We start from the raw sequence: 12,148 nt of genomic DNA on the forward strand, positions 1-12,148 counted from the left end.
ATTTAAAAAAATAAAAAATATCTTTTTTTTTAGGAAAATAAACCCATCGCTAGATCTACTTATAATAATGTCCAAAATATCCATCTGTCCATTTTTATTTATATGCTATTTTAAAATTAAATTTCATTTTTATTTGTTACCGTAAACATATTTAGAGAAGATAATTATTCTTTTTCATGTTTCTTTTAACATTAATAATTTATTTTCTAAATTATTTTTCAAAACTAATAGTAAACATCAATCAACATAAATTATATGATAAAATAATCATATCAATCATTTATTTTTTAAATTAAAGTTTCAAATCTAAATAAGACAAATAAAAATGAACTGAGGAAGTATTAAATTTGTTACTCCCAACATTTTAGGATAAGTGGTATCTTTCACTTTTATCCTTATTTAAATAAAGAAACATTCACATAATATTTTTTTTTATTAAGATTAAGTTAGTAAAAAATACATCTTACTTTCTAGAAATGAATAGTTTTTTTTAAAAAGTGTGCATTATTTAAAAATATAATTTATTTTAAACAAATAAAATATAAGGAAAAAGCTCAAATATGTCATCGAACTTTGAGAAAAGATTTATTTATGCTATTTATTAAAAGTTTGACTCATCTATGTCATTGTCGTTTGAGAAAAGGCTCATCTATGCCATTATTTTTAACCCCGATTTTGCAAAACCACCTAAACAACTTTTAATATTTTTTAATTGAAGTTTTGAATCAAATGTACTTTTTTTGCTTTCTTCTTCATGTGTTTTTAGTGCTCTTGATGAAGAAGAAGCAAAAAAGTACATTTGATTCAAAACACCAATAGAAAAGTGTTAAAAGTTGTCTAGGTGGTTTTGCAAAATCGGAGTTAAAAAATAATGACATAAATGAACCTTTTCTCAAACGACAATAATATAGATGAGCCAAATTTTTAACGGATGACATAAATGGGTCTTTTCTCAAAGTTTGATGGCATATTTGAGCCATTTTCCTAAAATATATTCAAATAGTGATATAGTAAAATTACTATTCTATTTATTATTCCTTAAAAAGTGCGTCGAACTACTCTTTAATTTTATTTGTTCACTATTTTAAAACTAAATTTTTAATTTTTACTTGTCACTTTTAATCTATCATTTGTGAAAAAAAAAAATTAATCATATCAATCATTATTTTTTTAAATGAGTGTGTTAAATTTAAAAATAACAATTAAAAGAGAACGGAGCGAGTAATTAAAAAAATGGACGGGGGGCGTACACAATTCCCACATGTATGATAAGCGTAGTTTGTCTTTTATGCATTAACTCCTACATGTGGACATTTTAATGCTAGAAGAAAATTAAAGTTAGGTGAGAGCAAACTTTAGTGTAAAATAACTCAACTAGCACTGTGCCAATGGCTTCTTCGTTGAGGTGCTACTTGGGGTTGTACTTGTTGCTATTGTCCTTGTACTTGAACCAAATTTCAAGAGCAGATATTATTGAAGAAGGGATTCTTTACATTGATGGGTTTTCTTCAATTGCAAAAATTGATAATGAATTCATTTGTGCAACCTTAGATTGGTGGCCTCCTAGTAAATGTGACTATGGAACTTGTAGCTGGGGAAATGCTTCTCTTCTTAATCTTGTAAGTTCCCCTTTTTACAATTTACTTTAAATTCTCTGTTATATTAAAATAATTGCAGATACTCAGTATTTTCAGCATACAAGGCTCTACTTGTGAGGAATTAAGATTTCTTGGCCACATACAAAATCAACGGAAGAAAATGACCTTTTCAGATGTTTCGTAAAAAAAAAAGATATAAAACAAAATAATTGTAAGTGGCCTAAAAATATCAATTCTCCCCTTCAAATTTTGTAGTGTAAACTACTACACCCACTCTATATTCTTCATATTTTGATAGTTTTATGTAGGAAAATGTTTTCCGTGAAAATAAGAGAGCGTTTTTTTAAAAAAAAAAATATTATTTTTTAGTGTTTGCTAAGTAAGAAAAAAATATTATCTCAAAAATAATTTGTATGTTATCTGGTACTCCCGCCGGTTCATATTAAGTAAATTGTTGTTGGGACTTTTTTCATAAGTGAATTGTTGGTAATTTTTTTTATATTTATTTCCTTTTTTTAACTAATTTGTATTTTCTAGGAGAATAGTTTAGAAATAATCAAAAGGTAATAGTGGAAAATAGCCTTTAATTTATGTTTTTAAATATTTCTCTTTAACAGATGTGTCCTACCCAACAATTCACTTAATATGGATCAGAGGGAGTAAAACAGTATGGAGGTGGGGGAGATGGTTCGGATGTTGGGATGGTCAAGGGATGGGGGATGGTGGCCTTACGTGCTTTCTTATAGAAGATGTTTTTCAAAATATTTTGACCAACTTGTCCACCAGGATTTGGACAAATGAAAAAAAAATCACCTAGTGATTTTGCATCCGGTGAGATTTGAACCTGAAACCTCATGGTTCTCAATACACTTCATGACCACGACTCCACGAGGTTACACCCTTGGTGCATTAAGTTATATTCAACCTAACATCTCATTGCACTGATGGGGAGTATTCTTTATTGCAGGATCTAAGCAACAAGGTATTTTTGAATGCAATCAGAGGTATAAATTTTTGGAGAAACACCTATCTATGATACATTCAAAAAGTATTCAGTAGTTTTCTGATTAATGAGTAACTATTGAAGTTTCCTCCTGCGTGTTGCAGCGTTTTCTCCATTAATAATTAGGCTTGGAGGCACATTGCAAGATAAACTAATATACCAAACGACGCATAATGAACAACCATGTACTCCTTTTCTCCGTAATGCTACAGAGTTGTTTGGCTTCACGCAAGGTTGCTTGCCTTTGTATCGTTGGGATGAACTCAACGAATTTTTCAAGAAAACGGGGTAACTATACTTCATGCAGTTTTCTGCATTTTAAACTTGACTGAGGAAAATCGTCTAGGGACGTGATATTTATGGACTGAGTTCTTGTTAGTGAAGAGCTATTATATGTATCATTGCAGGGCAAAAGTAACTTTTGGGTTGAATACTTTAAATGGAAAGACAATAGTTCCTGATGGCAGCATTGCTTTGGGAGATTGGGATTCCAGCAATGCAGCGTCTTTGATTAGATATACAGTCAGCAGGGGTTATACTATCCACGGCTGGGAGCTTGGTATGAAACTCTCTATGTTCTTTAACTACAGTTACTTTAAGGGTATGCTGGTATGCAAATTTAGCATAAACGTAAGAGAATTAACAATACTCATAAACGTAAGAGAATTAACAATACTGTAAGGAGCAAGTAGTATGAGAATTATCCTTGTATTGTCGTTGAGTGTTCCATTTTGTTGTCGTATGAAAGAGCATATGCATCAATTTCTTAGTAATTAGATCTTCATACAGGGCGATAGAGAACTTTTCCGTTGTAGTTGACAGTACATCCATATCATTCTCTTAATCAAGAAAATAAATGTTGAAGTGCTTCCATAAGACAGGTTCGCATGGATCACTTCCTTCCATAGGAACAAAATATCACAAGCCAACTCTGAGACTGTTGACCGATATTTCATCTCTTGGCCTACTCTCTGCTAAATTTATTTAAATTTGTAGTTTCTTTCCAGGAAATGAATTGAATGGAAACGGAATAGGTCCAGGTATTTCAGCCGACCAGTATGCTTGTGATGTTATGGCTCTTTACAAATTAGTGGAAGATATATATAAAGGGAAGGATATTATGCCATTAATCCTTGCACCAGGAGGAATATTTGATGCTGTTTGGTTTCCGAAATTTATGGATAAAGCATCCAATTCTCTTCAAGTAGTTACACATCACATTTACAGTGTTGGTGGAGGTACGTTAAGCTCTTTTCTGATGTAGTTTCTTGTCCTTCAATTTCTGTTATTATCTCCTATCTCTTGTACTTCGATTGTCACATTATTGTGTTGTAGTTACTGTTCCTTTTTTCAGAATCTTCATCATACTTTCTATAGTATTTTGCCATGATTTTTTCAGTTTCATATTTCTTTATCGATCTACTTTGATATGTTTTTCCTTGAGCCAAATGTCTATCGGAAACAACCTCACCTCTCTGCCTACCAAGGTAGGGGTAAGGTCTGTGTACACTCTACCCTCCTCAGACTCCACTTGTGAAATTACAGTGAGTATATTGTTGCAAGTTTTAATTTTCCCCTAATCCTAGGCTCCTAGCTCAGCCATTTTTATTGGAATAACGAATCATCTCATATTTAGGCAATGACACCAAACTAGTTCAGAAAATACTTGAACCTTCTCATCTGGATGAAGAGTCCAAAATATTGCAAAATCTTCAAGGCGTTCTCCGAAATTCTGGAACTTCAGCCGTAGCATGGGTTGGTGAAAGTGGAGGAGTTTATAACAGTGGTCGCAATCATATTTCAAATAGCTTCGTGTCCAGCTTTTGGTAAAAATTCAACCTAATTGGTCTATCCCTCTGATAACCTTCTTGTCAAGATTTCATAGAAGTGATTTTGCTGCTTGCTATATATAGGTACTTGGATCAGCTTGGGATGTCAGCCACGTTCGATAATAAGAAATATTGTCGACAAACCTTGGTTGGTGGAAACTATGGTCTCCTCAATACCACAAACTTTCATCCAAATCCTGATTATTATGGGTACGCCTTAGCAGCTCTTCGATATTGTTTTCTTGAAAACAAGACCAACTGCATTATCTATTGAACTAATGTAGAACACGTTTTACATGGTAATGTAACTTACTCTTTTAGCATTATACTTATTGTTACTTGGTTTCTCTTTCATTCATACAGTGCTCTTTTATGGCACCGTTTGATGGGAAGGAATGTTCTATCAACACGGTTCCAAGGAATGAAAAAACTACGCTCTTATGCTCACTGTTCAAAATCTTCCGTAAGTTTGAACATCTTAGAGAATTGTAAGAAACTTCCTATGATCTACACTAGAGATCATTGTGATTTCTTAATGCATATCAATATGTTGCAGGAAGGAATCGCGCTGATGTTGATCAACATGCATGGTAGTACAACTGTTAATATTAGTCTTTCAGTCACACTTGCTAACACAAACGAGTCGCCAATGCTGCTACATGTCACGAACGATCAGAACCCGAGACACGGAATTGAGAGGGAAGAATATCACCTTACAGCCAAAGATGGTGAATTACATAGCCAAACTGTGCTTTTGAATGGAAAGGAACTTAATGTAGATCATTTTGGAAGAATCCCTCTCTTGGAACCTATAAGAGTGAATCCCTCTGATCCAATTGTCATTGCTCCTCTTTCAATTGTATTTATTCATATTCCCACCATTCAAGTGCCTGCTTGTAGTATGTTTACCAGAGAGAACATGTAAGGATTATTTCCCCACTTGTATCATGAATTGATTTTAGTAATAAATTAGGGTATTTCTCCACTTAAACTAGATGCTTTTAAGCACGTTTGTAGTGTTTGAGTAAAATAAAATAATATTTTTCGGAAATAATCTTTCTTCTTAATGAGATAGGAGTAAGGTTTGCATATATTTTATTTTTCTCAAAATTCACTTATGAGATTGTACTGGGTATATTGTTATTGGATAAAATAGAAAAAGAAGAAGTATTTTTAAGTATTTATTTTAAAGTCAAAATAACAAAAATATGTCATAAGTTAGGATTCCGAACTTCTATAACTTATGCTTAAAAGTCATTCGGTATAAGCACATCCAAATAAGCCTTTAATCATCGAGAAACGCTTTTTCCAATTTTCAATCTAGAGAAGAGAAAAATTACAAAGATATTTGGTAAAAATGGGATAGTCATAATACATAAATATGCTCTTTAAATTAGATTTAGCTGACATCTGTGCCCTCAAATTTTGAGTGTGTTTAAATAGATACCTAAATTTGTATAAAACTAAACAAGTAGAGACACGCGTCCTACGTGACATAATACACGTAGGACACCACGTAAGACACAAAATTGTCATATAGGATGTCAATAGGATAAATGTGTTTATTTATTTAATTTTATACAAGTTTAAATATTTACTTATGCAAATCCAAAATTAAAGAATATTTGATAATTGGTAAAACACGTGTTTACTCCACCACTCTGCGGTCTACGCGCGCAAAAAAAAAAAGGAAAAAGGATCAAAAATACTCTTAAACTATTTGAAATGAAGAAATGCCCTTTATTTATAGTTTGGTCTAAAAATGCTGTTGCCGTCAATACTTTGATCCAAAAATGATCTTATTGTTGATAATTTGATTAAAAAATGCTCCTATTATATATATATATTAAAAAACAAATCTTGTTCCTTATAAAAATATTACTTTTAAGGAACTCTATTCTTGTTTTCTTTCTTTTTAAACCACTTTAAGTAATAAAAATGTAAAAAAATATTTTTTTTCTTCTTAATCTCATTTTATCAATTAAAAAAGAATAATTTCATATACTCTAAGTTTTAACGAATAATATGTCATATATATAAGATCATAATAAATCAATTATTAATTTTCATTCAAATAATGATAAAAAATAATTATAATAAAATAAGAAATATTTTTAATTTTTTAATTATTTTTCTAATTGAAGTAAAATAAACATTTACTAATAAAATAAATATTATTAGGAAAATAATATGTTCAAAAAGAAAAATAAATAATATATTTATTTGAAAAGGGGAATTTTTGACCCATTTAATAATAACAAGGACATGTTTGAGTCAAAGTATTGATGACAAGAATATTTTTAGACCAAATTATAAACAGAAGATATTTTTATTTATTTCATATAGTTTAAAAATATTTTTGATTTTTTTTTAAAAAAAAACAAAAAGTAAATGTACAAAGGAAAACACGTGTTGAAAACATGCACATAAAGAGACAACTTTCCTTGATATTATTTTTTCGACTAGAAAATACATATATAAAGACAAATAATATCATTGTCAAGTTCGAGGCATCTTCTACTTGTGGCTAAGTCTCCAAAGAATCATAGTTCTAAGATTACACTCTCTTTTTCGTGATTAACAATGGTGAGTTGTCCCAATTTTGTCACCACTCATTCACTATCAAGTAGCACCACAATATTCCAACATTTTTGGCGCCAGGCCATGAAAATTGTGAAATTTAAGAAAAGGTGTTGTGTTCGATAGGTAAGCAAAAAAAAATAATTTTAAAAATATTTATATATAATCTTGACAAATATTATAAAACGTGAACTTGGGGTAGGGGTGTTGGGGATGAGCCTTTGGGTGTAGAAGCGAAGATGAAGTGTGTTTGAGGTAGGAAAAACAAAAATAAATACATAAATATGATTTTTAACTTGACTTAAGTTGGCAACTATGAATTCTAACTTCACTAGTACACAAGTCGACACTTAAACTATCCAAAACTTGAACAAATAGACGCATTCGTCCTACATTGCAATTTTGTGTCCCACATGACATCTGACGTGTATTGTGCCACGTAGGACACACATGTCTACTTGTTTAATTTTATATAAGTTTAAGTGTCTACTTGCGCATACCCAAAATTGGAGGACATAAATATAAAATGAAGTCAAGTTAAATGGCATATTTATGTATTATGCCTAAACATTCTTCAAAAATTTTAACAACCAACATAGGAAAATTGAACTTCATCGAAACACAATATTGATACAAATACATTATTTCAACAAAAGTTATTGGGTTCGGTACTTTGCTAGATCCGCCCCTACTCCTTATAGTTCCAAACCTTAATTAACAGTTTATATATAAACTTCCTTCAAGAAGAGAAATTCAAGATATCAAAGATGAAAATTGAAAGAAAACAGAGTGTAGTACTAGTGCCGCCTCCATTCCAGGGGCATTTAACACCAATGCTACAGCTTGGAAGTATCCTTCATTCACAAGGCTTTTCTGTCATAGTTGCACATACTCAATACAATACTCCTAATTATTCCAATCATCCTGAATTCGTCTTCCATTCTATGGATGACGGATTACAAGGAATCGACCTCTCATTTCCGAGTTTAGATAACATGTATGATATGAATGAGAATTGCAAGGCACCCCTCAGAAACTACCTTGTTGAGATGATGGAAGAGGAAGGTGATGACGTCGCTTGTATCGTTTATGACAACGTCATGTTCTTCGTCGATGATATAGCCACTCAGCTGAGGATTCCAAGCATTGTCCTGCGCACTTTCAGTGCTGCATATTTGCACTCTATGATCACCATTTTACACCAACCAGAAAAATATTTTCCTTTTGAAGGTATGAGAACAATTACACATCCTCTGCTTCAACATTTTAATGAAAAATCATTTCAAATCATAATACCATAACAATAACTACGCGTCAATCCCAAACAAGTTGAGGTCGGTTATATGAATCGCTCCTTATTTACTTTCATCTCAAATCAACATTATAGAAAATTAAAATAGAATTGAAAAGTACTCCTTCCGGTAGACTAGATTTGTCGCCATTACTAAAAGTAGTTGTCAGTTTAGAAAACTAAGATATAACTAACTATTAGTTTTCACTTTTAGCCTTACTCAATAAAGGTGGAGAGAAAATAATGGGGTGAAAAGGACAGTGGTATGCCCTGAGATCAAATTTAATTTAATCAAATTACCATTTTAGTTAATGTTTTCTTAGGAGGCGTGAAAAAAAACATGACAAGCAAAATGGACTAGAGAGAGTACTAGAAGTAACAGGGCAAAAGGCTCCTAGAAAGAATAGGACCTAAAGTAGATGTATATTAACATGACTAAGATATATTCTCGGTATAACCTATAATCTTTTTCTTCCATTACGCTCTATCTTTCGCAAAAGTTTGCATTGATTACTTGCAATTCCAGATTCTCAGTTGCTGGATCCGTTACCGGAGCTTCATCCCTTGAGGTTTAAAGATGTACCATTTCCTGCCATCAATAATACAGTTCCAGAACCGGTACTAAAGTTTTGTAGAGCAATGAGCGATGTAGGATCATCTGTCGCGACTATTTGGAACTCGATGCAAGACTTGGAGAATTCATTTTTGTTACGTCTTCAGGAACATTACAAGGTACCCTTCTTTCCAATAGGCCCTTTACACAAAATGGCGCCTATGGCCTCATCGACTAGCCTACTAGAAGAAGACAACAGCTGCATCGAGTGGCTCGACAGACAAGCTCCTAACTCTGTTCTCTACGTCAGCATAGGTAGCCTAGTGAGGATTGATGACAAAGAGCTAATTGAGACTGCTTGGGGATTAGCTAACAGTGAGCAACCGTTCTTGTGGGTTATTCGACCGGGCTCTGTCTCTGGCTTTCAATGTGCTGAGGCACTGCCTGATGGTTTTGAGGAAATGGTAAGTGAAAGAGGACGGATAGTGAAATGGGCGCCACAAAAACAGGTGCTTGCACATCCCGCGGTAGCAGGCTTTTTCACTCATTGTGGTTGGAACTCTACGCTTGAAAGTATTTTGGAGGAAGTCCCTTTGATATGCAGGCCATTTCTAGCAGATCAACCCGTGAACGCAAGGTATCTGAGCCAAATATATAAGGTTGGGTTCGAATTGGAGGTTATCGAGAGAACGGTCATAGAGAAAACAATAAGAAAACTCATGCTAAGTGAGGAAGGCAAAGATGTGAAGAAAAGAGTAGTAGACATGAAACAAAACATAGTTGCTGGTATGCACATGGATGGTACTTCACATAAGAATCTGAATGATTTGGTAGACTTCATTTCTGCCTTGCCATCACGGCGCCCTCCACCAACGCCTATTGTTGGGGCAGTCATGAGCTCAAACCATATAGCAAGCAAATGTATCGTAGAGTCCTGAAGTTAGAAGAATTGCTTATTTTTGTTGCCTGCTAGCTTGGCAAGACAACAAGTCCTTCATCACAAAAGGAAGAATAAGATAAGAAGCGAACTTTTCTCAAGTCCATGGGGCAAATGCTGAAGCAATTTAGCAGCCTGTTACAATTGCCTTGTCAACTAATTTTTCGCTTTAGTTTGTTGATTGGTTTAATAAGTTGTTAGAACTTAGATTTCCTATTTGTTATCCCTATGTTACTACTTCCAAATGCTTTGCTTGAAAATATAAGACGATGGATTTGTTTGGTATGAGGAAAATGTTTGTTGTCATACCTTCAAAAGGAAAATCTTTTACTAGAAAATATTTTCTAGGAAAAAGTGATTTTCTTACTAATTTTTTAGTATTTGGTTAGTTAAAAAGAAAATAGTGTCCTAAGAGTATCTAGGTATAATCTAGGCAAATACTATGACATTGGACCCAGACTTGAAATCTCACCCTTTAACATAGACGAGCTCGACTCGACTCGACTATTCGACCCACCTCCCCCAACTACGACATAAGACTTCCTGACCTCGACACCGACTCAAAACTTGATTAACTTATGTATAACCTATATACGTTAAGTAAATCACTTATGTATAAGATAAAGGAACTTGTGCTTAACTTATGTATAACTTATGCTTATAAGGCATAAGCTATAAGGTCATCCAAACAAGCCTTTAATCATTCAAAAAACATTTTTTAAATTCGATCTAGAGAAGAGAAAAATTACATAGGATATTCATAAAATTGGATAATACGCTAATATTTGGCCCCAAAATTTCAAATATACTTGGCAAGTTATTTTGGATGAAGTTTCACCGTGCGTTTGACCACAAATTTTTTCCAAGAATATTTGACTATTTCAAAAAATATGATTTATAGCCGTAAGTTTTAAAAATTATTAAAAATACCCACAAGTTTGTATTATCATTTTAATGAACATATTCTATTAAAAAATATCGTTATAACATAATTGATAATAATCAACAACAACAAAATAACAATATGGGCAAGAGCAATACATTAATCGCATACTCAAACTTGTCACTGATTCAGTAGGAATTATAATCCATTAAAAATAAATTATTCTTTTTTTTTTCAATCTTATCACTTAAATTATAATTCAAACTTTTTTCATGGAGGTAGATAAATATTAGTTTGAATAAATAAATGATGGTGTTTTTTTATAAACTATAAAAAATTGTGTAATTTTTAAATATTTAAAACTTTCCAAATACTAGAACTTGGCCCAAATACTATTTTTTTCTAGTATTTAAGAACTTGAGATGTTGCCAAATATATTTGACAAGTTGTACAGACAACCGTCATTTTCCAAGTTTTTTCCAAAAAACTTTGACGCATTAAAAATGGTTTAAAAATACATTTCTTCCATCTATTTAATTAAAAATGTCCTTCATGTTAAATTCCTAAAATTATCTCTAAAGCTAATGGGTTGGATTTTGAATGAATTTGGGTGGACCAATTAAAATAATGTCATACATTTAATATAAAAAAATAAATTTTCCAAATCAACTTGAAGGGGTAAGTTTAGGCTCAAATTTAAGCTTCAGAGCATTTTTTATTCAATAGATAGAATGGGGCATTTTAAAGTTATTTTTACTATGTTAAGGATATTTTTGATCTATTTTTTGTAAACTAATTATAATATGGGGAATTGGATTTTTACCAATAAAGTGAAAGTTTAAATATTCAACTAACTAAACTACTGAGATAAAAAAATGGAAAAAGGTCAAATATACTCATGTACTATTGAAAATAGTTTAAATATACTCCTCGTTATACTTTCGGGCTAAATACACCCATCATGCTATACTTTCGGTTCAAATATACCCCTCTCATTATACTTTGGTACAAATTCACCCTTAATTTTAACGAAATAACACTTGAAAAACTCAAAATTAAATAATTCATTCCAATTTTAAATATCTGATATTTTAGGAATTAATAAAATTCTTGGTGAAGTTTTATCATGAGTTTGGCCACAAATTTTTTCAAGTTTTGGTGAAGTTTCAAAAAATATTATTTTGTACTTGTAAGTTCTAAAAATTAATAAAAATATCCATAAATTAGTGTTATCATATTATAATGAACATGTTCCGTTAAAAAAAATATTACAACATAATTGATAACAATCAACAACAACAAAATAACAATATGGGCAAGAATAATACATTAATCGAATTAAAAATAAATTATTCTTTTTTTTCAATCTTGTCACTCAAATTATTCTTTTTCGGGGGATGTAATAATAAACTATTCTTTTATAAAATGTTCCCACGTTGTATGAACAATCTTTTTCCGATAAGCTTGCATTTCT

The 12,148-nt window shown here is 31.8% G+C and overlaps 2 protein-coding genes across 2 annotated transcripts; both read left to right on the plus strand.

Annotated features, from left to right (window-relative positions):
* The first annotated feature begins 1,317 nt into the window (after positions 1-1,317).
* LOC129876776 (heparanase-like protein 3) lies at positions 1,318-5,424 on the plus strand. The gene is made up of 9 exons (XM_055952272.1): positions 1,318-1,619; positions 2,566-2,602; positions 2,706-2,889; positions 3,009-3,160; positions 3,609-3,839; positions 4,238-4,427; positions 4,515-4,640; positions 4,794-4,893; positions 4,987-5,424. The coding sequence occupies exons 1-9, from the start codon at positions 1,389-1,391 to the stop codon at positions 5,353-5,355; spliced, it is 1,620 nt and encodes a 539-aa protein (XP_055808247.1). The 5' UTR covers positions 1,318-1,388; the 3' UTR covers positions 5,356-5,424.
* A 2,279-nt stretch (positions 5,425-7,703) lies between these two features.
* On the plus strand, positions 7,704-10,007 carry LOC129877678 (UDP-glycosyltransferase 76E1-like). The gene is made up of 2 exons (XM_055953205.1): positions 7,704-8,240; positions 8,828-10,007. Exons 1-2 carry the CDS (start codon positions 7,778-7,780, stop codon positions 9,790-9,792), a joined length of 1,428 nt encoding a protein of 475 aa, XP_055809180.1. The 5' UTR covers positions 7,704-7,777; the 3' UTR covers positions 9,793-10,007.
* Positions 10,008-12,148: the final 2,141 nt, after the last annotated feature.

This window comes from Solanum dulcamara, chromosome 12 (genome assembly GCF_947179165.1).
Source record: "Solanum dulcamara chromosome 12, daSolDulc1.2, whole genome shotgun sequence".
In the NCBI taxonomy this organism is placed as follows: Eukaryota; Viridiplantae; Streptophyta; class Magnoliopsida; order Solanales; family Solanaceae; genus Solanum; species Solanum dulcamara.

Coding starts and splice junctions, on each gene's coding strand:
- LOC129876776 (XM_055952272.1), top strand. CDS start 1,389: ATGGCTTCTTCGTTGAGGTGCTACTTGGGGTTGTACTTGTTGCTATTG. Junction 2,603..2,705: donor ATTTTTGAATGCAATCAGAG/GTATAAATTTTT, acceptor TGCGTGTTGCAG/CGTTTTCTCCATTAATAATT. Junction 4,641..4,793: donor CCAAATCCTGATTATTATGG/GTACGCCTTAGC, acceptor TCATTCATACAG/TGCTCTTTTATGGCACCGTT.
- LOC129877678 (XM_055953205.1), top strand. CDS start 7,778: ATGAAAATTGAAAGAAAACAGAGTGTAGTACTAGTGCCGCCTCCATTC. Junction 8,241..8,827: donor AAAATATTTTCCTTTTGAAG/GTATGAGAACAA, acceptor TTGCAATTCCAG/ATTCTCAGTTGCTGGATCCG.